The 23688-nt window shown below is 36.0% G+C and overlaps 7 protein-coding genes and 2 non-coding genes across 9 annotated transcripts; 4 read left to right on the forward strand and 5 right to left on the reverse strand.

The window, feature by feature from the left end:
• Positions 1-353: 353 nt before the first annotated feature.
• CBG00523 lies at positions 354-1055 on the forward strand (the record flags this gene model as incomplete). The annotated part of the gene is made up of 4 exons (XM_002630075.1): positions 354-418; positions 461-542; positions 768-937; positions 980-1055. 4 exons carry the CDS (start codon positions 354-356, stop codon positions 1053-1055), a joined length of 393 nt encoding a protein of 130 aa, XP_002630121.1.
• A 190-nt stretch (positions 1056-1245) lies between these two features.
• On the reverse strand, positions 1246-6799 carry CBG00524 (the record flags this gene model as incomplete). Its single annotated transcript, XM_045241954.1, has 12 exons — positions 1246-1362; positions 1636-1768; positions 1820-2077; positions 2123-2503; positions 2533-2677; positions 2719-2900; positions 3106-3153; positions 3336-3429; positions 3473-3721; positions 3769-4023; positions 4071-4385; positions 6682-6799. The coding sequence occupies 12 exons, from the start codon at positions 6797-6799 to the stop codon at positions 1246-1248; spliced, it is 2295 nt and encodes a 764-aa protein (XP_045091645.1).
• Positions 6800-7949: 1150 nt separating this feature from the next.
• CBG00525 lies at positions 7950-9274 on the reverse strand (the record flags this gene model as incomplete). Its single annotated transcript, XM_002630077.1, has 3 exons — positions 7950-8128; positions 8183-8467; positions 8848-9274. 3 exons carry the CDS (start codon positions 9272-9274, stop codon positions 7950-7952), a joined length of 891 nt encoding a protein of 296 aa, XP_002630123.1.
• A 972-nt stretch (positions 9275-10246) lies between these two features.
• Positions 10247-10501, reverse strand: CBG00526 (the record flags this gene model as incomplete). Its single annotated transcript, XM_002630078.2, has 1 exon — positions 10247-10501. The coding sequence occupies one exon, from the start codon at positions 10499-10501 to the stop codon at positions 10247-10249; it is 255 nt and encodes an 84-aa protein (XP_002630124.2).
• A 961-nt stretch (positions 10502-11462) lies between these two features.
• CBG00527 lies at positions 11463-11872 on the reverse strand (the record flags this gene model as incomplete). The annotated part of the gene is made up of 2 exons (XM_002630079.1): positions 11463-11750; positions 11858-11872. 2 exons carry the CDS (start codon positions 11870-11872, stop codon positions 11463-11465), a joined length of 303 nt encoding a protein of 100 aa, XP_002630125.1.
• A 2396-nt stretch (positions 11873-14268) lies between these two features.
• CBG00528 lies at positions 14269-14475 on the forward strand (the record flags this gene model as incomplete). Its single annotated transcript, XM_002630080.2, has 1 exon — positions 14269-14475. The coding sequence occupies one exon, from the start codon at positions 14269-14271 to the stop codon at positions 14473-14475; it is 207 nt and encodes a 68-aa protein (XP_002630126.2).
• Positions 14476-15965: 1490 nt separating this feature from the next.
• On the forward strand, positions 15966-22810 carry CBG00529 (the record flags this gene model as incomplete). Its single annotated transcript, XM_045241955.1, has 11 exons — positions 15966-16079; positions 16841-16929; positions 17403-17499; positions 18866-19008; positions 19069-19208; positions 19256-19334; positions 19981-20146; positions 20566-20811; positions 21525-21780; positions 22323-22633; positions 22715-22810. The coding sequence occupies 11 exons, from the start codon at positions 15966-15968 to the stop codon at positions 22808-22810; spliced, it is 1737 nt and encodes a 578-aa protein (XP_045091644.1).
• CBG28484 lies at positions 18574-18657 on the reverse strand. The gene has a single exon. It is a non-coding gene (tRNA).
• On the forward strand, positions 21323-21406 carry CBG29070. The gene has a single exon. It is a non-coding gene (tRNA).
• Positions 22811-23688: the final 878 nt, after the last annotated feature.

The raw sequence follows: 23688 nt of genomic DNA on the forward strand, positions 1-23688 counted from the left end.
CCTGATAAACATTTTACTAGTTAACCACTTTTTGATATCTTTCACAGAAAATGAGATATATAGGCTCAAAGTGGACGATCCGGGTGTCGTTCTATTAGAGGTTTTACGGTAATATTTTGAAATCAACATGAGAAATCGAGAGCCTACTGTCCAAATAGAGATTCTTCTTTTCTTGTTTGTTCATAGATTGGTTTGTATCAAAAAACAAAGGAAACTAGACGTAGGGGTCGAGAGTGACAATCGGAGAAAAGTTCTGAGGAAATGAATAAATATTGAGGAAGAGAGAAACCTTTAAATTGAGCTCACTCGGTTGTCCAAATCATATCAATTTCAAATCTACTCGTTTTTCCGATATGGGGATCTCGGCTGAAGACAGTGGAAGGCGTTTGCTCAAATCGGAACATGGAACTTATATAAGGTTAGTTTATCTGGAACTTTGATCTTAATCCTATGTTTGCAGAGCCAATGCGCAGACGGTTGACTTGAAGAAGGGCAGTCCATGTGATTCGGAACATTGGTACATCGTGGATTTGGGATGCAAGGTAGCCACTTTTCCTTTTTCAAATATCTTCCTTATTAATAAAACGCTAGAGGCGTCTGTCCGTCCTCGCGTCCGTCTGTGGACTTTTGAAAAAATTGAAAAATACATATATATTTACGTGACCCTTTTATTCAGAAAAAGTGAGAAACGAAGCGACGAACATTTGAAAAAAATAGATTGAATCGCGTCGAAGGTGCACCAGCTTGCTGGTAAAAATGCATTTTAGGTTTCAATCAAAACGTTCAACTCACCGGAACGTTTTCTGCAAGCTGTGCCTTCTGGAGAAGTGGATTTGGTAGAAACGGATCCTAACCAATGTCCTGCGGTGATGTGGCAACCATCCAAAAATTCGGATGGAACCTGGTCGTTCCTTAGTACCTATGGAACTTGGTTGAGGTAGGATTTCATATGTTTCTGTTGATTCTTCTTCCATTTCAGCGGTCTCGGAAATGGCGTGGTCTGTTGTATGCCGCATTGGAGGTCGTCAGAGAAATTCACACTTCCATTGTGGTAGAAACATCTGAACTGTACAAAACGGGTGTTATTTGAACTTTATTTTCTTGTGTAAACAATGTTTAAGATTGTTTGAACTTGTTAATAGAAAAGACAGAAATTCAGACATATGGAACTTCAATAGAAGTTATTCAATGGAAGTTATCATATTTGTTTTATTCAAAACTTTACACAAGTTAATAAATATGTCTTTAAATCGCATCTTTAAGAGTATTGATAACACATATCACCGAATATTGAACAATCGAAATCTGGTTTATGACTTCTCGCAAATTGCTCGTTGACGGGGATATCTCGTAGCTGTCCATCTGAAGCCAGTGATACAGTACAACCTGTAATAGAAGCCCCTCCCCCCACTGTCAAGTTTTAGATCAGTTATCTCGGCATCTATAAGAGATATCAAAAATGTGTCAATTGATAAAATGTTTCTGATATTATGATAAACAATTTATCAGTTGACAACTTGTTTCATATCTTTAACTGGAAGCGAGGTAAATTGGCTGAAAGGTAAAAGTTAGAGGGCCCTTCTATCACAGGTTTTACAGTATGTTTATGTAAAAAGCTGAAATGAAAATATTAACACTCACTGCGTTTTGAATTCCAGCGAACAGGGAATTCGAGTATGCGTCCGAATCACTGACCGAGAACATAACATGTCTTGCTGAAGGATTGTGCTTGGATACACCTCGTGGATTTATAAAACATCTTTCACTGCTAAAAATGGCAAAATCAATAAGGATGTTTAATAAGGAAATTTCGGCTTACCTGATCAGTCTCTCGTTCACAGCTCGAACGTGATTTGTATCATGATACTGTCTAGTATCTTGGAATCTTATTGCCACTTTGAGCAAGTCCTGAGCACTATTAGATAAAAGAGCATACTGTTCGAGGATACTGTCCAAATCGATTCTCGAAACGTTCATTCCTAAAATGGAAGTTTTCAATTGAGGAAGATAGCTTTTGATCATAACAGATGCCAAATTTGTTGTATTTACTGGTAGAACCGTCTTATCCGCAAACATTCTAAAATAAAAACATATGTGACCAGACAACTTCAAACAACCTTACACTGCTAATTCTGCCCAATACTGCCCAATTGCTCTATGTACTGCAAGATCGTCGGTATCCATTAGGTGGATATTAGTGAAAGGTGTCTCGTACATGGTATGATACAATGGGTAAGTACTATACGCCGTGTAATTTTTGTATTTAAAATTTACGACAGGGACACCTGCAAAGTTCAGAAAGGGCGCATGGTCGGAGCCACCACCAGGAACACGGATCTTCGGATGACCCACTTCCTTGTCAGGAAAAACGTTCATCCAAGTATCGTAAACTGTAGCTCTCCCGCTCGATTTTTCTTCCTTCGAAGGGTTAGGAACTCGTTTTGCTGCTTCAATGGCGACGTGCTCCAAAGTGGGAACTGTTTCGACATGTCTGTAACTTTGACTCAAAACAGCAATTTAACAAAAACTTACAAACTGGAGTTTCCTTGAATACAATCCATGTTAATATAAACCACGGCCCGCTTTTGCAAAATATCCACAAACTCTTCGACAAATTCAGTGGAACCTATCAGACCGAATTCTTCTGCATCCCATGCATTGAACACAATAGTACGGGCTGAAATAGAGGAAAATTTCAAGCAAATATTCTCAACTAACCAGGCCTCCAATGAGTTTCATTGATCGTCTGCATCATTGCTCTTGCCACTTCCGCCAAAGCAGCTGTTCCAGAATTGGGATCCACTGATCCATACACCCATGCATCGAAATGATTCCCAAGCATAACATAGCGATCTGGCTCTTTGGAACCTCGGATGTATCCAATAACATTTTGAATCCGTCTATAAAACCCAAGTTGTTCACGAAGTCTCTGAATTTACCAGAAAACACTGTAAACCGGATCTTTGCCGGGCCTTTGCGGGCCCTGCCATAGGTCTCTTTAGAATCAATATTTTTGAATTTGCTAAATTTGATACGATAGAACTCGACGAGTACTACAGAACGATATTATTCGAAAATCTGTATTTTATCTATGAACAAAGTTACAGACGAATCAAACCACAAACCAAAAAACCAGACCCGACCACTTTATGGCTTGTAACTTTGTTCATAGACAAGATACAGTCCTCCAAAGAGTATCATTTTGTAATACTTTTTGAGTTTTATGATATTCTGTTCAGTTGGTCCAAAAATACTTTTCTTCTGAAAGAGAATATGGCATGGCCCGCAAAGACCCGGCAAAACCCGGTTTACAAGTTTGCAAAAAGGTAACTAACTTGGTCTTGAGCTCACTGTGCACATTTATTGTTAACTTCTCGCCATTGCCGAAACCCGGACCAAGTTTATATGTGAGGTTTCCTCCGACTGATCCTGAAACTTTTTTTCGTAATAGTGACTGCAAAAACTAGAAAACCTTGCCAATCGAAAGGAGCATCCAGACCCGAAATTCTCTTCATCAATTGTAGCGCAGTAGTATACGATACGGGAAGTACTGGGATGGAAGGGAGCGTTCCATCGTCATAAGCCTCCTTTATAGTTTTTCCTTTAAAGAGTTCTATCTTCGAAGGATAATAAGGAGAGAGTGGATCTCCATGCCCGTGCATTAATGATCCTCTTTGAACACTTTCGTTTGGCATCCAGATCGTTTTTGGATAGACATGATCTGAGCTTATAAAAAGTTCTAAAGCTCAACATGAAACGTTTTCTTACCAGAATCAACGCCATCTTGAGCAACATCCCAAGGGTCAGAAAACAGAATTGCTCCAACTGCTCCAGCTTGTTGTGCTTTGTACACTTTGTCACCTCGAAAACCATGCCCATATCTCATCAGAGCAATCTTATCCTTCACATCGACCCCCATCAATTTTAAGTTTTCGAAATCGTCTGCGGTTCCATGATTGATATACACTATCTCGGCAGAAACAGTACCGTTGCCAGCATAAGCTAGCCATTGATGCCCGGCATCTGGAAAATTATATTGTTTTGGTTATATCAAACATCAAATAACCAACATTTTCCTGATTGCTCATCAGGGATAATAACCGGACTGACCCCTTTACTCCGGAATGCTTCTTCACCATCTGAATTTCGAATAACAACGGAATTCGGATTCTCAAAGTCTGGATAAGACAACAAAACTTCGTAAGGCAGCATGTGTACATCTTCAAGACCAGCTTCCATCCACGCATTTGCAATTGCATATGCCACTTTTTTATTTGCATCGCTTCCAGAAAGGTGGGGTTCTTTTGAGAAGATGCGGAGGTAGTTCTTAATGTTCTCGGATTTTATGTTGTCTTGGATAGTCCTGGTATCGGTTTGATTAACATCTGAAATTAAATTTCGTGGCCTAGAGCCCTTAAAGTTAGGCGATCATGTGTTAAATGGCCTAGTAAACATATATACCATTTTTGGACGATCAACCACTGTGGTATAGAAAAATCATGTTCAGAAAGTCAAGTCATCATGTTAAAATGGCCTAGAACCAACACAGGTTAATATCAGTTCATTTTTTGAGCCTTTAAAGTTGGTTGCCTTAGCAAACACACCGTGCATAAGTGGAGCCATCAGGTTAACGGCCTAGGAAACTTATTAGAGATTCAAAACAACTTTTTAATATTATATCTACTTTCATCGATCATAAGAATATTATTGTATCAGGAGATTTTAATTGTAAAGAAATTGATTGGTGCTCAGATCCTCCCACACCAACACAACCCCTACAGCTAGCCATAGCGGTTATTGATTTTTGCGTAACAAATAATCTTACTCAATACGTAAAGCAACCTACTAGAGGCCCAAACATTCTTGATCTACTTTTTTCGAATACGTCACTGTCTAATGTTGTGGTTTCCAGTCCAATAGGGTTCAGCAATCATTCAAAAATATCTTTCCAGCGTGACCTTATTCACAAGCCAACTCCTGTGTACATCTCTATCCCTGATTATAAAAACGTAAATAGGCAAATGCTCCAACAAATGTTACATAGAGTTGACTGGACACAAATCTTTGGTTCAAGTTTAGACATTAATGACAAATATGATAATTTCCTCTCCTACCTTAATCATGTTTTTGAATGCACTGTTCCTTGGATTAGAGTAAATTCTGAATATGGAAATCTCCCCCAATACCTGATATCGTTCAGTAAACTTGTAGACTACCTTTGGGAAAAAACGAATTACTATATAAGACTTTTGTGCGACCGTATTTGGAATATGGAACGGTGGTAGCCAGCCCTTCTAAAAAACTGCTCATTGACAATATAGAGAAAGTGCAAAGCTCCTTCATTAGAAAATTGATGAATAGAATAGTGGGTAGAAACTTAACGAGAATTGATAAGGATTACAAAACATCTCAAGACAGATTGACCGAATTCAGCCTAGAATCACTACAATCTAGACGGGAAAAGCTTGATCTGAAATTCTTCAACAAACTCATTGTGGGTAAAATTAATATAAATCATTTATCATATTTCAAAATTAGATCGAAAAAACGCGCAGCCGCCACACCTACCAATGGAAAACTCTAAAGTCTAAACTTAAACAAAACTTCTTCACACATAGGGTTCTTAGTAAAATGATGAGCTCTACAAAACGGATCTAAAAGCCTGCTGCTATCAGAAGTTCGGAAAAAGATTTGTTATTATCCACTATTATTCATTTCTAGGTTAAGAAATATCAATTTTATGTCACCATGTCCCTTTTTGTCTATTAATTCTCTTTTTCATTCTTTTTTCTTTTTATTCTTCCACGTATTTTTTACGTAATAAATACAATACAATACAATAGAATTAGATGAACGTGAGGTCATTTCTAGGCCATTACGTTGGTCGCCTAAGAAACTCAACTTGCAAAAGTTAGGCCACCATATTAAAATGGCATAAAAACACACCAGGTGAATTTCGAGCCATTTCTAGGTCGTATAACATGGTGGCTAGAAAACTAACCTTGTAAAAATTTAGGTCACCATGTTAAAATGGTCTAGAAAACACACCGGTGAATTTCAAGCCATTTCTAGGTCGTTTAACATGGTGGCCTAGAAAAATAAGCGTGCACGTTAGGTCATCATGTTGAACGGCCTAGGAAACACAAAAGGTGTGTTTTATACCATTTTTGGGCGATAATCTACGATGGCCTAGAAATATCATTTTGAGAAAGTTAGTCCACTATATTCCGCAGATGAAATCGGAGAAAGTGATTTTCGACATCGATCGGAAAAAAATTTAAAACTCGTTTGACCTAATTCTCGAAAAAAATCCTGAATCGAAAATTTTTCGAAAAATCATACTTGTAAAATCCCGGGCCGGGCCTGAGGAAATTTTCAAGACCCGGGCCCGGCCCGGAAGGCCCGGTATCACAAATTATGTATTTTTGAGCCAAATTTTGAGCTCTCAATACAATTTTCTCCATTTTTTTTTGTTATTTTGGATTGTTTGTCTGTTTGCTCTAAAAAGATCGAAAAAACTCAAAAAAATTTTTTGATCGAAAAAAATCACATAAGGGTCCCCCCTTATGTGTTTTTTGAAATGTTCAAAACTTGTGAAATGACAGGCCCGGCCCGTTACAAGTATGCGAAAAATGCTAGAAGTAAATTCGAACGAAACGAAAGTCGCAGACTGAAACTCACCATTAGTGAACTTTCGTTTTGAGTGGTGCGTCGCAAGAATAGTTATGCATACCAAAATGATCAATAAGACGGCAATCGAGATATAGGAAATTATCATCGGAGTTCCCGTCCACTTCATGGAATCTGTAACCAACTTAAACAGTATCGACTATTTTCAGAGGCCAAACAAAAAAAGAAGAAAAATACAATAACAAAAAAAGGAATGCAGACAGTAAGACTGTTCGTACTTCTTTATCATTATTATGATTGCACTATTGTTTTCGCAATTTTCGAATTGTTCTTCTATCACTTTTGCATTCTGTATGTCTTGGAAAACCGATGCCTTGCAATGCATTTCTAGAGATAAGAGTTAAAAGCGAAGGTTTATAACACTTTTAAAACTGAAATATGGGGGATTAAAAAAATTATCGTAAATACAGTCTACTAAAAGGGGGTGAGGAGGGGTTGAATTGTTGTAAAATTGTGATACACGGAGAGAATCATTGAGACAACACATACATTTTTGAATTGATTAAATCTTCTTTTAATTTTCGATCCTTTCAATTTCCTATCAACCGAAACATCCAAAAATCTCAAATTCTTCGATTCGGACAATCTTTGTATCCATCAATGTCTCCGATTCTTACGTTACGCATCACCAATTTTTATAGGTGTTTGAGATTTTTTATTCCGTCCAGAGTTGATAGACCTCTCGCGAAAGAAATATCCAAGAAACGAAGATTTGGAAACGAATTACAGAAATTCGAAAACCGGAATCGTTCGTTGAATACCATGTAGTTGATTTTAATGCTTTCAATTTTTGCTTTCTGTGAAAATAAGCGAGAATGATTTTTGAAGGCCGCTTGAACAAATTTTCAAGATTTTTAATGGTTTTTTTAAAGGAAAAAGCATACTTGCTACGGGCCGGGCCGGGCCTTTCTCAGTAAAGCTTTAAAGGTGCATTTCTCCAAAACCAACAAAGCTATAACAGTTTTGTTAACTGCGAAAATATGGTTTTTAGAATTTCAAACAATATGGTATAAAAAATGTAATTCTAGCTTCGTTGTTTTTTGAGATACTGTAATTTCAACATAAAGCATCTCAAAGGCGCATAAGATAATCTGAAAAGAGAAAGGAGAAATTGAAAACACAGTTTTTTATTTTTTTATGCGTTTTATTGAAAGAAAGAACAAATTCAGAAGAAAGTACATGATTATTTAGATCAGAAATTAAAGAAAATCGAGAATTCGAAGAATTCGAAGAAAAAATATAAAAATTAGGAGAAACTATCACTTCCGTTTGGCTGGTTGGACGTTCTCTTCCTCCACTTCCACCTCTACCAACTTCCTCTTGTTCGTCCTCTTCCTCTCCAGATAACTGTAGTCCTTCTGGAACCATGCATCCTTCTTGATCTCCTTAATTGTGGCACGTGCCGGGGTGTCGACTTCGAGCATTCTTTCCAGCAAATCTAAAAATCAGATAATTAGAAAAAAAACTTTAAGAAAAGAAATATAAAACTCACCAAAGACATCATCGTCAATATCCCAGTCCATCACATCATTCATCAGCCAGGTTTCATACTGTAGCTCCTTTTCTGTTGGTTCCTCCCATGGAACGTCTCCAATGAGCATCTCCACGAGGCATATGCCGGCTGACCAGATGTCTGCTGCTTCTCCATCTATGTAGGGATGCACCATGCCTTCCGGACACCAGTATGCGCGGGTTCCAGCCGGTCGGACCCACAACTTCACGCCGTCATCGCCGATGAACTTCACTGAGAGCCCGAAATCGCTGATTTTCAGAGTTCCTGTAATAAAACAATAACGTTAGAATGAGTTAATTAATTTTAAAAAGGAATATCTCAAAAACCAAAAAAGCTGTCAAAAATGTATAAACCAGTATAATATAGCACATAAAATTTTACATATTTTGTTAGTTGACAAAATTTTGATAGCGCACTTGGTTCTTGAGATATGCTCCTTTAAAGATTGCCTTTAAAGAAGGAAGCGCAATCTTTAAAGGCGCATATCTCGCGAACCAAAAACGCTACAAAAAATTAATTAACAAAATATGGAAAATTTTAAGTTTCACATTTTTGTAATTGCAAATTTTACAGTAGCTTTTTTAGTTTTGGAGATACACCTGATTGAAAATATGCTAGAGAAATAAAGAAAAAAGAAGACTCACCATCAGTTTTGATCAGCAAATTCAGTGGCTTAATATCTAGATGAGCCACACCAAGACCATGTACATGCTCTAATCCAGCAATCAACTGCCGGAAATATCTCTGAGCATACTGTACCGGCATTCCATCACCATAAATCCGAGTACTGAGGTCCCCACAATAAGCCATTTCTAGGAACATCCGGGGTACCCCATTTTCCTCAGTCATCGCGAATATTTCACAAACATTCTGATGTTTATGGGTGGAGCCAACTAGAGAATGAATCTCAAACTCATTCTTGGCCATGTAAGCCTTCTCTTTCGAGAATTCTTTCATCGCACAGAATCTGGAATTTCTTGTACGAATCATGGACACTTCTCCGAATGCACCTTTCCCAAGTGATGAGCGAATTTGGTACTCGGAGAATTCAGAAAAGTCAATAGCTGACATTTTAGCGAATACCTTAGGTAAGAAGAATCCGAACGTTAGGATGTATTAGTAAGTTACTAATGAATGACCAATTTGGGATATGGGGGGAGGGGCCGGAGGTATCCAACACTGTCTTCACCTCCCTCATTAAAAAATGGTTTATGACACCTGAACCTCCTAAATATTGACCACCTGAAGACGGTAGAAAAGATGCCTCCTGGGAAAACGGAAATTTTCCGGCCTAAAACTCAAAATAACGTCTGGGAACCTATATCATCTTGTAGAGTAACAAATTTGGCACATCAATGTTCCTTCAATTTTGGCACCGAATTTTGAAATTTTGTGAAAATTTCGGCGAATTTTCTGGATTTTTCAAGCTTTTTCTGCTTTCTTTTGCTAAATTTCGAAGTAATTTGAGTCATTTTTCATGTAATTTTAACTTATTTAATTTCCAGAAATAAGAAAATCGTTCATAACGCTCCAATGATAATTAGCTCATATCTCGGTTGGTTTTTGTCCAATTTGAATGAAACTTACATTTTTGGACTTGTCTCGTTTAGACGGTTCGAATGAATCTAATCAAGCCAATATTCAAAACATTCTGAATTTTTATTGCAATTGCGCTCCAATGATAATTGTGCCTCATCTCAGTGAGTTTTGGTCCAATTTGGTAGAAACCAGAATTTTCGGAGTCCTCACGTTCAGGCGGTTCAAAGCAGACCTTCGTTTATGACAAAGATTAAATGAGATAAAAAAGAAGTCTGTCCTTATGAGTACTAGTTTGACCAGATGGTCAACCAAGATGTCCTACTTACTCATAAACTAATGTCATAACTAATGGTAACACCTGAAACTATTTTACTTTTTTTTCAGATATATTGAGAATTCGTGGTCTAATCCTGTCAACTTGTAAATAATATTAAACACGAAATACAATATTTTTTAATTAATTTTCATCTTTATTCAATTATCTCATTGATGCAAGAGAGTGTCCTAATTCTTTGGTGTTTTGACAACTTCAAAGCATAATCCACCGACACATTGATCATCTGCACCATCTCCACAATCAGCATTCGTTTCGCACTTTTTGGGTTGCACGGGATCCATGTATCCCTTTCGCTTTGGTGCTCCTGCAGCGGTGAGAGTGTCAATGTTCTTTGGTGTTTTGACAACTTCGAAGCAGAATCCACCGATACAATCATCATCTCCACAATCAGCTTTCGTTTTACACGGGGTGTTGTGATCCATGTACGCGTTGGAGACAAGCCAACATGGCCAGAGCGAAGAAGACGATCTGAAAATTGAGAGTGGCTTTAGATTTTCCAAGAAAACTTTTAAGTTCTGAATCATAAGATTCATAGTAGTTTCTAGAACAAGGGAACATAATTTTAAATACTATTCCAGCCATTTTTTAAATGTGCTCTCTATCCAAGGCTGGACAAATTGTCTTCCAGGACATTCTAGATTTCAGAAGCTTCTAGACTCTCCTAGAATCTTCTAGAACCTTCTAGAACCCTGCACACAAACTCACGAGGGTGAACTTCATTTCTCAGGAGAGAGAGCAGTTGCTGTCGGAGAGCAGGGGGATTAGTCAACTAGGGACTGATGTCTATATTTGTTTTTCAACTGACCTATACCTTCAACGATGAGCTGGAAATATGTGGATGACTTAATTTCGATTTTAGGATATTTCACGGTCTTTGGAAAATGGATCACGAAATTATTGAGAATTTAGAGATCTGAAATTTTTAAGAAAATATAGATCGTTGATTGAGAAATCGAGAGCCAGGATTACTATCCAATTAGAATGACTAAATTCCGACAATACAGTTTTAGATTACTGAAATTATTGGAAACAATTCTTAATTTGGAAAAAATCCTGAGGTTCCAGAGATTCACAAAAATTGGAAAACAAATATTTTGAATCTTTTTTCTCGAAATTCCGTAACTTTGAAAGTTTTGAATGGTTCGAAACGTGAGGAATTCATAAAGTGTCAGAGAATTCAGCCATTCAAGATAACTTTCAGAAGATTCTCGAAGAATTTTCAAATTCCGAAAAAATTTTTTATTGACTACATGTATTTTTAAACCATAGTAATTTTTAAAAATGGGCGATCCTATATTTTCAGATGTTCAATTTGAAGACAACAAATGAAAGAGCATTATTTTATTCTTAATAAAACTTTTATTCGAAAACTTTTATTCGAGTTCAGTGTTTCTTAAAATCTGGGCAACACTCGTTGTCGGCGCCTCCAAAGCAGTCGGCGGAGAACTCGCACTTCGTTGGAGGAATAGCTCCCTTGCGCTTTGGTGTTCCTTCAGCGGTGAGAGTGTCAATGTTTTTTGGTGTTTTGACAACTTCAAAACATAATCCACCGACACATTGATCATCTGCACCATCTCCACAATCAGCATTCGTTTTGCACTTTTTGGGTTGCACGGGATCCATGTATGCGTTGGAGAGGCAAGCCAGCATGGCCAGAGCGAGGAAGACGATCTGAAAATTGAGAGTGGCTTTAGATTTTCCAAGAAAACTTTTTAGTGGCCCAGATTCTTTAAAGGCAGAGATTCCAGAATCTTCTAGAACTTTGCATCTAAACTTACGAGGTTTAACTTCATTTCTCAGGACAGAGAGAGAGAGAGAGAGAGCAGTTCCTGTCGGAGAGCAGGAGGATTAGTCAACTAGGGACTGATGTCTATGTTTGTTTTTCAACTGATCTATACCTAAAACGATGAGCTGGAAATATGTGGATGACTTACTTTCGAATTTAGGACATTTCACGGTTTTTGAAAAATGGGTCACGAAATTATTTAGAATTTTGAGACCTGAATTTTTTTGAAAAGAAGATAGGTCGGTGACGTGAATAATATTTTCGAATCAATTTGCGAAATTAGGCGCCAGAACAGAAAATAGATGTTATTCATTGTTAGGTGTCCATCGAGAGAATCCTATTGTGATTCATTGTTAACTGAAAATTAGAATCAGCCCATCAATACAATTTACCTAGTTAGAATCTCAAAAATTAAAACTCCATTCAAAATTTGGGGTTTTTTCAGTCCTCCAGAATCTCTTTGTCGGAAAGATAAGCCTGAAAATCTGAAAGCGTCTTAAAACCTGTCTAGAAGTACTTCCGAAGGGTCATGCTATTATAGGGGTTCCTTCTTTTTTACCGGCCAACTTTTTAAAAGCTTGGGTTCATTTCGAAACTCTTTATCTCAGTTCTTTTGAGATATATCAAAAAGTAGTCAACTGACAAAACGTTTATCATAATTTTATCAACATTTGGTCAGTTTATCACTTTTTGATATATATTACAGAAACTGAGATAAATCGAGTGAAATTCTGGTACAGTCTTGCAGTAACATGAATTTTTGGTCCCCTTTTTAAAAAATTTAAAGTTCAATCATCAGATTTCTTTTCGGTTTTCAACTATTTTGTTTTTCCTTTTTCCATTCTAACCAAAATGTCTTCTTCCTATCCATTCTAATCCTTTTCCGATTCTCTAAACTTTCCATTCTTGCTAACCTAATCCATTTTTTTCTTCTTACATAAAATCACCTTCGACTATTGAGAAATAACTCGTTATATATGGTATGAGATCGGTCAGTTCAGAAACAACTTTAGCTTTTCGCTTTTCAGTTATTCTCCCTCTCCATTCTCTTCTATTCACTAGTGGAACAGATTAGGCTTAAATAGAATAGGCGAAAAAAAAGAATGAAACTTTTCGGCGAAAAAGGGAATAAAGGAAAATCTACAATGGCATTTCATTATACAACGAACAGTTTAAAGGGACATTAAAAAAAGAAATTGACAAGTTTTTTTATTTGGCTGAAAATGGAATTGGCTGTAAATGATCATTGGAATTAATTGAATTGTTACAATTGAAGATGGTGTAATTGGTTTTTACAGACCCTTTAAACTGAAAAAAGTTGTAAATTTCAAAAAAAAAAACTGAGTTTCTGACTAATTGAGACTAATTGTGAGACTAATTGAGGTTGATTTGAGATATTCAAAATTTCAGAATTCAAGTTTTTTAAAATTAAAATTGCAGAATTTCGCAATTTTTTGAAATTTCAAGATGTTACAGCAACCTAGAACTTTCTCAGAATTAGAATTCAAGAATTTACAATTCCAAAATTCCCAATATTCAATATTACGAAATTTCATATGTTAGAATTTCAAGATCTCAATAAAACAATTTCGGAAAGCTTCTATATTTCAGTATTCTCTGAAACTACACGAATTTGACTTTTTTAGAACTTAAAAGATGTTACAGTAATCCAAAACATCAGCACCTCGGAATCCAGGATTTCACAATTGAAAAATGATATTCAATTTTGTAAAATCTTGAAATACAGGAACTTCCCTTTTTTGAGGCATTCTCAATTTTGAAAGTTCAGATTAACAGAATTTCAGATGCCAGTCTTTCCGAGATTTCACAAATCCATTTCGGGTTTTCAAAAACTAGTATTATCAGATTCTCTAGTCTCTCTAATTGGATAGTAGTCCTGGCTCTCGATTTCTCAAGTTGATTCCAAAATATTATTTACGTCAACGATCTATTTTCTTTTCAAAAAGTTTCAGTTCTCCAAATTCTTAATAATTTCGTGACCCATTTTCCAAAAAATCGTGAAATGTCCTAAATTCGAAAGTAAGTCATCTACATATTTCCAACTCATAGTTTTAGGTATAGATCAGTTGAAAAATAAATATAGACATCAGTCCCTAGTTGACTAATCCTCCTGCTCTCCGACAGCAACTGCTCTCTCTCTCTCTCTCTCTCTCTCTCTCTCCTGAGAAATGAAGTTCACCCTCGTAAGTTTGGATGCAAAGTTCTAGAAGATTCTGGAATCTCCGCCTTTAAAGAATCTAGACCATGATTCAGAACTTAAAAGTTTTCTTGGAAAATCTAAAGCCACTCTCAATTTTCAGATCGTCTTCCTCGCTCTGGCCATGCTGGCTTGCCTCTCCAACGCATACATGGATCCCGTGCAACCCAAAAAGTGCAAAACGAATGCTGATTGTGGAGATGGTGCAGATGATCAATGTGTCGGTGGATTATGTTTTGAAGTTGTCAAAACACCAAAAAAACATTGACACTCTCACCGCTGAAGGAACACCAAAGCGCAAGGGAGCTATTCCTCCAACGAAGTGCGAGTTCTCCGCCGACTGCTTTGGAGGCGCCGACAACGAGTGTTGCCCAGATTTTAAGAAACACTGAACTCGAATAAAAGTTTTCGAATAAAAGTTTTATTAAGAATAAAATAATGCTCTTTTATTTGTTATTCTCAAGTTGAACATCTGAAATAAAGGATCGCCCATTTTTAAAAGTTACTCTGGCCTAGAATACATTCGGCCATTACTATTTTTTTGTATTTCAAAATTTCGAAAACTCTTTAAGAATCTTCTATAGGTGAACGCAAATGTCTGATAGCTGCACTTCTTGGAAAAAATTACTGTTCTGGTCATTTTGTAATAACCAATTAAGTCAAAATTGACCCCTAGCTATAAACAAACCTAATTATCTCATAATCCAATTGACTGGGAATTATCCAAGGTTCAAGGACCGCATCCCTCTCGAATCTTCTCAAACTCCCAAAAACCAACAAAATGAATTCTTTGCCAAAAAAAGTGCATGTTCCCAAAGTCAAGACACTTGTTTTACACCTCCTTCTCAACCTCTAATTACATATCAAAAAGGTCCTTGGCACAAATATCCTGTATGTGTGGCGCCATCAATCTCAAAACAACACCTCATATCGCCTCTCCCAATGCCATCATCAATTCCTCAAAATAGACTCCGCCCCCACACATTTTCTGTGTTTGTATTCCGATTCTCCACCGTCCGTCCGTTTGGTTTTGCCGAAAGGACTACGTACGTTTCTGAAGCCGACCACTCCCCTGCTATTAAGCGATTGCGTCAGAGAGACGAATCTCGTAATAATTCATTCAAAACTTTTCTTTTTTTCATGTTGGCTTTAATCATCTCTTAAATTTTCTGGAAGTTTCCAACCATTAGGCTAGAAACCTTTTATTTATTTTTCTGGAGTTTTATACATTTTCTGAAAATCCTGAAAAATAGGTTTTCATTTTTGAAATTAGAATTTGTTGATAATTTTTGGGATTTTACTGCTGAAAAATTTTAACAGAAAACTGGAAATACCGTAAACCCTGTGTTAGAAAGGACGGCCCTTCTATTGTTCCAAGGTACCTCCGGAGGGGCCTTCTAACGGAGGAGCCCTTCTAATACACGTTTTACAGTAATCAGGTTTAAGTGTCTGTCTGGTACGACGAATTCGAACGGTTTCAAAATCGAACAGGCCTAAAATCGAACTGATTCAATTCAAAGCAGTCCTTTTTTCGCACGCTTACCAGAACAGAACGCGGACAGAATCGAACTGTTACAAGTTCAAACTGGTAAGTGGTCAAACTGTCCCAAATTGGAACGCTGTTTTGTGTGTGCTTTCATGCGCGCTCTGTTGCAGGCAGCGTTCCAATTTGGGACAGTTCGACCCCTTACCAGTTCGAACTTGTAACAGTATATAAAAGCTGTCGACTGATAAACTATTGATGATATTATGATAAAAGTTTTATCAGTTGACCATGTTTTGATATCTTCTATGGGAATCGAGATAATTGAGCTCAAAGATGACAATTTTGATTTTTCCAGAAATTCATGAAAATACGTTGAAAAAAGATCACTAAATGATAATGGACTCTATCATCGAATCGATATCAATTTGGATTTTGATAATCAGAATAGTGATTGCCCATAATAAAATTGACTACAACTACTATTACACACAGATGTCACCGCCGAGATTGGTAGGTTTTTTAGCTTTTGATTCTCAAATTTAGGAAACTCTGAGATTCTGAGATTCTGCAATTCTAAGATTCTAAGATTCTAAGATGCTAAGATTCTAAGATTCTAAGATTCTAAGACTCTAAGATTCTAAGATTCTAAGATTCCAAGATTCTAAGATTCTAAGATTCTAAGATTCTAAGACTCTAAGGTTCTAAGATTCTAAGATTCTAAGATTCTACGATTCTAAGATTCTAAGATTCTAAGACTCTAAGATTCTAAGATTCTAAGATTCTAAGATTCTAAGATTCTAAGATTCTAAGATTCTAAGATTCTAAGATTCTAAGATTCTAAGATTCTGAGATTCTAAGATTCTAAGATTCTAAGATTCTAAGATTCTAAGATTCTAAGATTCTAAGATTCTAAGATTCTAAGATTCTAAGATTCTGAGATTCTGAGATTTTGAGATTCTGAGATTCTGAGATTCCAAAATTCTGAAATTCTGAATTTCGGAAATTCTGATTTTTTTTTCTGAGATTATGAGATTATGTTGGACGAACCGGGGAACAAATCCAAAATGTTTTACTGTAACTATCTGAAAATCCCCAAAAAATTCCGAAATTTTCAACATTCAACGTCCCGAAAATCCCGAAATAAAGTCCTCAGAATTCGAGATTCTCAAATTCTGAAAATTCAAAAACTGGAATCTTCAAAGATAAACCTTTTGCTGTCCGACACCTCAAAAACCCTAGATTCTCATATTTTTCGGAATATTTTTTTCCAGGAGTGTGGTTCCGAAGGCATTCGATTGCACATCAGTCCAACTGGAACATTCGGTGGTCATGTATATGTACGTGGATTTTTTCCTCAAACGTAAGTAACCCCCTCGTTGACCTATATTTTGATCTACTTGAGTAAAATGAAACTTTTTTTTTTGAAAAATGGTAGGAAAAACTCTGTTTATTTGTTTTGTGGAGGGTAGTAGGAAGACGAAATGTGGAGGAAGTATAATTTTCCAAGGACAGATGTGTTCTATTTTCTCTCTTTGGATTATATAACGGGTGGTGTGTGGAAATAAAGGGAAAATGAGGGATTTGAATAGAGGATGATGATGACGATGGAAACAGGAACGGACAACAAGAGACATTTTTGAATTCCAAGGAAATCTGGACATTGGGATAGACATACAAATTCCGACTTTTTGAATTTCTGAACCCAGAAATCCCAGACTTTGAAATTTTGAGGCTTTATGGAATTTCAACTTTTTTCAGAGATTTTTTTCCCAAAAATCACGATTTTTCAAATTTCATTTTTGAACATTTTTGTCTAGTTTCTCAATTTTTCAGGGTCTGCCATTTGAACTACTGTACTCGATTGACGAATCAGCCAATTGTCATGGATCTCCCGTTTCGAGGACCCTGTAACGTTAGGAGAAGACGGAATGTGAGTTTTTTTCAAATACTTCTGTGTGACCGGATGTCCAGATGTCTCCGAGAATTTTAGAATTCGAAATCATTTAAATTATTAGATTCTAGGAAGTTTGAGCTCCAAGAAATATTAAGCATATCAGAATTCGAAAATTTTAAAATTTCAAAATCTAAAAAAAACAAAATTTTAAATTTCGATTTTTAAAGAAACTGGATTTTTGAGATTCTGAAAATTTCACATTCTTCTGAAATATTGAAAATTTAATGAAAATAACTTGAGAATTTTAAAAGTTTCAAATTTAAGAATTTAAGAATTTCAGAATCTTAAAATCTCAGAATCTCGAAACCATAAAATTTCAGAATTTCAGAATTTCAGAATCTCAGAACCTCAGAATCTCAAAATCTCAAAATCTCAGAATCTCAGAATCTTAGAATCTCAGAATCTCAGAATCTCAGAATCTCAGAATCTCAGAATCTCAGAATCTCAGAAATTCAGAATCTCAGAATCTCAGAATCTTAGAATCTCAAAATCTCAGAATCTCAGAATCTTAGAATCTCAGAATCTCAGAATCTCAGAATCTCAGAATCTCAGAATCTCAGAAATTCAGAATCTCAGAATCTCAGAATCTTAGAATCTCAAAATCTCAGAATCTCAGAATCTCGAAACCTTAAAATTTCAGAATTTCAGAATCTCAGAATCTCAGAGTATCAGAATCAATCTCAGAATCTCAGAATCTCAGAATCTCAGAATCTCAGAATCTCAGAATCTCTTCTGTTCTGCTAGAACTGGAATCTTCGGAATCCTTCTGTTTTCTTTTTCTTGTCCAATTTCCAATCCATACGTATTCACACCAGAATCTATATTTCCTGAATCCGAATTTTTTGATTTGGGTCCAATATCACCAGCATTGTCCTGTCAGACGCCTTCTCCAGATTCTAAACTTAGAAAACTGTAGTCATTTTAAAGACCATAGTTTGCATTTTTGTGCTTGGAGACACATGTTTTTCTGAACTCACTAAAACCTTTTTCTACAAACCATAATTTCCCAGAACTACACCGAACAGCAGCAAAAAAGTTCAAAAGAAATACTAGAACGAGTGGGGTTCGAACCCACGCGGTGTTATCCACCATTGGAACTTAAGTCCAACGCCTTAACCACTCGGCCATCGTGCTGCATGCTTAATAGAGAAGGATAATATTCATAGAGAAGGAAAACGGGAAAAGGGATAAGCCCATAAAAGTGGGGTTCAGTGAATGCTTTATTTTATGCAAAATAATTGAAAAAATCAGAAGAGTGGCCGAGAGAGAGTTTTCTATTCCCCGGGCCAAAATGCGGTCGATTTTTTTTTCGAAATTCCAGTCTGAAGTTTTGAAATTCCAGGTGACGCCTCCATCAATTTCCTATGACGTCACCGTAATCATTCAACATCACCCAATGTTTATCACTTCTTTTGATAAAGCATACCGATTGAATTGTATCTACCGGCAACAAGAATCAGTGTTACAACAAAGGATTAATGTGTCGTAAGTTTATCAGTAAATCTCATATGCTTCATCAGTTTAGCGTATATGCTAAAATTCCAGAGACATTCCTTCCACATCTCTCCAAAGTAAAAACCCGCCTAGATGTCGGTATGATGTGTTGTCTGGCTCGTTGAATGGTCCAGCTGTGAAATTTGCAAATGTTGGAGATATTGTAGTACATAAATGGACTTGTGATAGTGGTAAAGACCTTGAAATTTCGCTCTTTTCGGAAGGAAAAAATTTTCAGACCGCTACGGATTTGTTGTCCATTCTTGTGCGGTTCGAGATGAATCTGGAAAGGATTTTCAGTTTATTGATGAGAGAGGGTAAGTCCATAGAATTCCAATTTTGATTCAATTTTATCTTGGTTCCTGTAGAAGATATCAAAAAGTGGTTAACTAACAATTAGTTGCTGATTTCATGATAAACATTTTGTCAATTGACCTCTTTTAGATATCTTTTACAGGAAGCGAGATAGAAGGGGTCAAAGGGTCGGAGCCCCTGACGCTGTCGGCTCTGCGACAGTGTAGCTCAGCCGGTAAAAGCGCGGAACTAACAGGTCCAAGAAGAGATTTTAAAAATGTGTTAGGAAGAACTTCAAGAGTGCAAAAAAAAACAAATATCCCGCTATCAAAAACCTGTTCCCAAGACAAGATTTCTAACTTTTACCTCACATCTCCGAAGACTTCCAGGCTGCGCCAAAGTGCCTTCAACTTTGAGCCACTTTATCTAGCTTCCTGTAAAAGATATCAAAAAGTGGTTAATAGACAAAATATTGATGATATTATGCTAAACAATTTATCAGTTGACCACTTCTTGATATCTTTTACAGGAAGCGAGATAAATGAGCTCAACGTTGACGACTGATTTTTAATTTTTCTTTGTGATATTTTTGAGACTAAACATTATGTTTAGACTCTTTAGAACTCAAATTTAATCTCCTCAAAATTTGTAATGTTTCTTTTCTTCCAGATGCGTCACAGATTACAGTCTATTCCCCGAAGTCACCTATTCTTCGGATCTGAAATCTGCGTTCACTGCAGTCCGGGCTTTTCGATATGCTGATCAAGTGATGGTCCATTTCTCATGTCAAATTACAACTTGTCAGAAACAAGAGAACGGATGTGAAGGTATTTCGGTTAGTTTAGGGTTTCTAATAATCTGAATACCGTACCTCCTCTATTAGTACATCGGCTCTATATTTGAACTTTGAGCTCAATTATCTCAATTCCTATGCAAGATATCAAAAAGTTCTCAACTGCCAAAATATTTTCAATATTATGACAAAATTTTTGTCAGTGGACCACTTTTTAATATATTTTAGGGGAAGCGAGATAAATTGAGCTCAAAATCGGCGTTCAATACAGAAATTTTGATTTTTTGGTATGTATTTTTGAGCTCAATTATCTCAACTTCTGTAAAAGATATCAAAGAACAATTAACTGACAAAATATTTTTTTATATTATGATAAACGTTTTATCAGTGAGCAGCTACTTGATATCACTCAAAGGAACCGAGATAAATTGTCTCAAAGCTGATTTCTGAATTTTTTACAGCCACCAATCTGCAAACCAATGGATCTTGGACCAATCAAAGTTCACTATGTGAAACATAAAAATAACGAAATTGGAGATATTAATGCTGCAGTGGAAACCCTCCCTCCTCGAATTGAGAATACTTCTGATCCAACAAGAAAACTAGAAGACGTCGCGCCGACAACTACAGTAAGATCCACAACTGCAAGAGCTTTCTCGAGTACCACAATGACCAATGAAAGGTTGAAGATTGGACTGAGAGATGAGGTAGGCAAGAACATTTGAAAAAATATATATTCTGAAAATTCAGAAATCTGAAAAAAAAACCAAAAAAACTTTTCTTGAAACTCATTTTTAAAAATTTCAAAAAATGGACAAAAATAGCCAGAAAAAGGGAAGTTTTCAAATATCAAATTTTTAAAGATTTAGAAAACTAGGGAACATATAATTTTGAATTTTCGACATTTTATTTCTCTTTCTCCTATGTATCTTCTCTTATCAGCCTATTACACTACGTGACCTATCTTTCTCTGCAACTTCTCTAACGTCTCCACACTCTCCACACTCTTTCCCTCTCGAACAAACAAACAAAACACTTTTTTCTGTTTTTCAATAGTCATCTATTCTCTTCTTCTTCTTCTTCTTCTCCTTCCTTTTCCTCTTCCTTTCTCCCTATCTGTCCATTTCATTGCTCCTCTTCTTTCTCCACCCTCTCTGTCTCTCCCCATCCTTTTCCCTTTTCCTCCTCTATGTCTGCTCGCTCTGTCGTGAAGCATGCAGCACGATGGCCGAGTGGTTAAGGCGTTGGACTTAAGTTCCAATGGTGGATAACACCGCGTGGGTTCGAACCCCACTCGTGCTAGTATTTCTTTTGAACTTTTTTGCTGTTGTTTTGATAGATTGTAGTTTGGGCTATCAGTGAGTTTTAGTGAATTCCGAGCGATTTCTGAGTTTGAAACCTGGAAATTGAATTTTTTCAGGAAAACCATGCTTCTTCCAAGTACCAAAATGCAAAATATGGCCTTCAAAATGGCTACGATTTTCCAAATTTGGAACCTGAAGAAGGCGTTGGACAGGACAATGCTGGTGATATTGGTCCAAAGTCGAAAAATACGGATTCGGGAAATAAGGATGCTGGTGTGAATATGTATGGATTGGAAATTGGACAGGAAAAAGAGAACAAAAAGGTTCCAAAGATTCCAGTGCTAGCAGAACCGGAGAAATTGCCAAAAAGAGGTGGGATTTTGGATACTGTAGTAAAGTTCTGCGATTCTGAATATTGAGACTCTCAAATTCTGAGATTTTGAATTTTGAAGACTCTGAGAATCTGAGATTCTGAGATTCTGAGATTTTGAGATTCTGAGATTCTGAGATTCTGAGATTCTGAGATTCTGAGATTCTGAGACTCTGAGATTCATAGATTCTGAGATTCTAAGATTCTGAGATTCAGAAATCTAGAGATTTTGAGATTCTATAAATTTCGGTCATGAGATTCCGAATTTACGAGATCCTGACTTCTTTCAATTTCTCGATTTCTTATTTTCCGGTCTGGAGTTTTGAAGTTTTGCGATCTTCAATTCAGAGGCGATTGAAAATTTCAGAATTTGAGATTCTGGTTTTCCTGAAAGTTAAACTTGAAAATTCCAAACTCATTATGAAATTCTAAGATTTGGAAATTTCTGAAGTTATGAACTCTTTTAAAATTCAAACCCCCAATTTTTCAATTTCGATTCATATTTTCTTAATTTTTCTCGAATTATCTACATGTATATTTTCAGAAGTGTTCCACGTGGAAACCATATCAAAAACAATGGATTCCGAAATGGATCCACTTCCATACCCAACAAAAGCATCAGTTTATCAACATCGAACACCGCGAAGTCATAAAAAAGACGTCTTCAATATCACTTTGGAAGTGGAAACTCCCAAAATGTTGATTCTAGAAAATGAGCCAAATTCTGAATCATCGAATGGAAAAATTGAATTCAAAGATGCTGAAAATTCAAGTGTTAAATGTGAAAAAATGAATGGACCCAAAGAAAATTTCATAAGTAATACATTGTTATTAACAACATTGGGAGTGTTACAGGTAACTTTTTTTGGAATATTGAAGATAAATTTAACAAATGTACTTTTTAAAATTGTTTTAAATCGCAATTAATGATTCCAGATAATCTCAATTTTGGCACTGATTACTCAACGATTTTATTACAAAAAAGCAATCGATAAATTGATTTTTTCGGCCGATGATCGACCTGGATTATGAAAACCTTGACGATTTTTACTGGAAGATTCTGTTTTTCTAAATTTCACTTTGTATAATTTTATTTTTGGATACTCAGGTGCTTATATATTTTTCTGAACTTATTTTTAAATTGCTCATATAAATATTTTCAAGTTTTTTTTGAATTTTTTGGCATACATATGCATTTTTTTTGAGAACTTGGAACCCAGAAGCTCCAAATTTCTGATATTCAAGGTTTAAAACTTTGAATGGCGGAAATTCTAGAACTTAAATTTTTTTGTTAAAAAAACGAGACATTGTAAGACCAGAATTTCTTTTATTCAAGATTTCAAACTTCTGAGTAGCTGAAATTCAGAAGCTTGAATTTTTGAGATTCCGAATTTCTGAATTTCAGAAATTCAAAAATTCCCGACTTCTGGAATTTGAGAATCTCGAAAATTCTGGTTTTCTGATTTTCGAAAACTCGAAAATTTCTGCATATTTAAAATTGTAAGACTCTGAATTTTTGAATTCGTGAATTTAAGAATTTCAATAATTTGGCAACATCGAGTTCCGGGTAGTCAGAAATTTGAAGTTTTCTTAAAATGTATTGATTAACAAAACAAAAAATATTAAATTTTCAAAATTTTTATTTTTCAAAAAAATTGAGAATTTTTGAAATTGATAATATAAGAGTTCCTGATTCTACAAAAACTAATGAAAGAAAAAATACGGGAGATCCCTAATTTTGAAGATTCTAGAGTTCATGGAACCCAAAAAAAATGAATATTTCTGGTTTGAATATTTTGTGGAGGAAAGGAAAAATCTCAAGAATAATCTATAGGAAAATCGCAGCATTTAGACATTTGGAAAATTCGAAAATTTTAAATTTCTGGAACTTGATTTTGAGAATTCAAAAG

This window comes from Caenorhabditis briggsae (assembly GCF_000004555.2).
Source record: "Caenorhabditis briggsae complete genome, chrII, whole genome shotgun sequence".
In the NCBI taxonomy this organism is placed as follows: Eukaryota; Metazoa; Nematoda; class Chromadorea; order Rhabditida; family Rhabditidae; genus Caenorhabditis; species Caenorhabditis briggsae.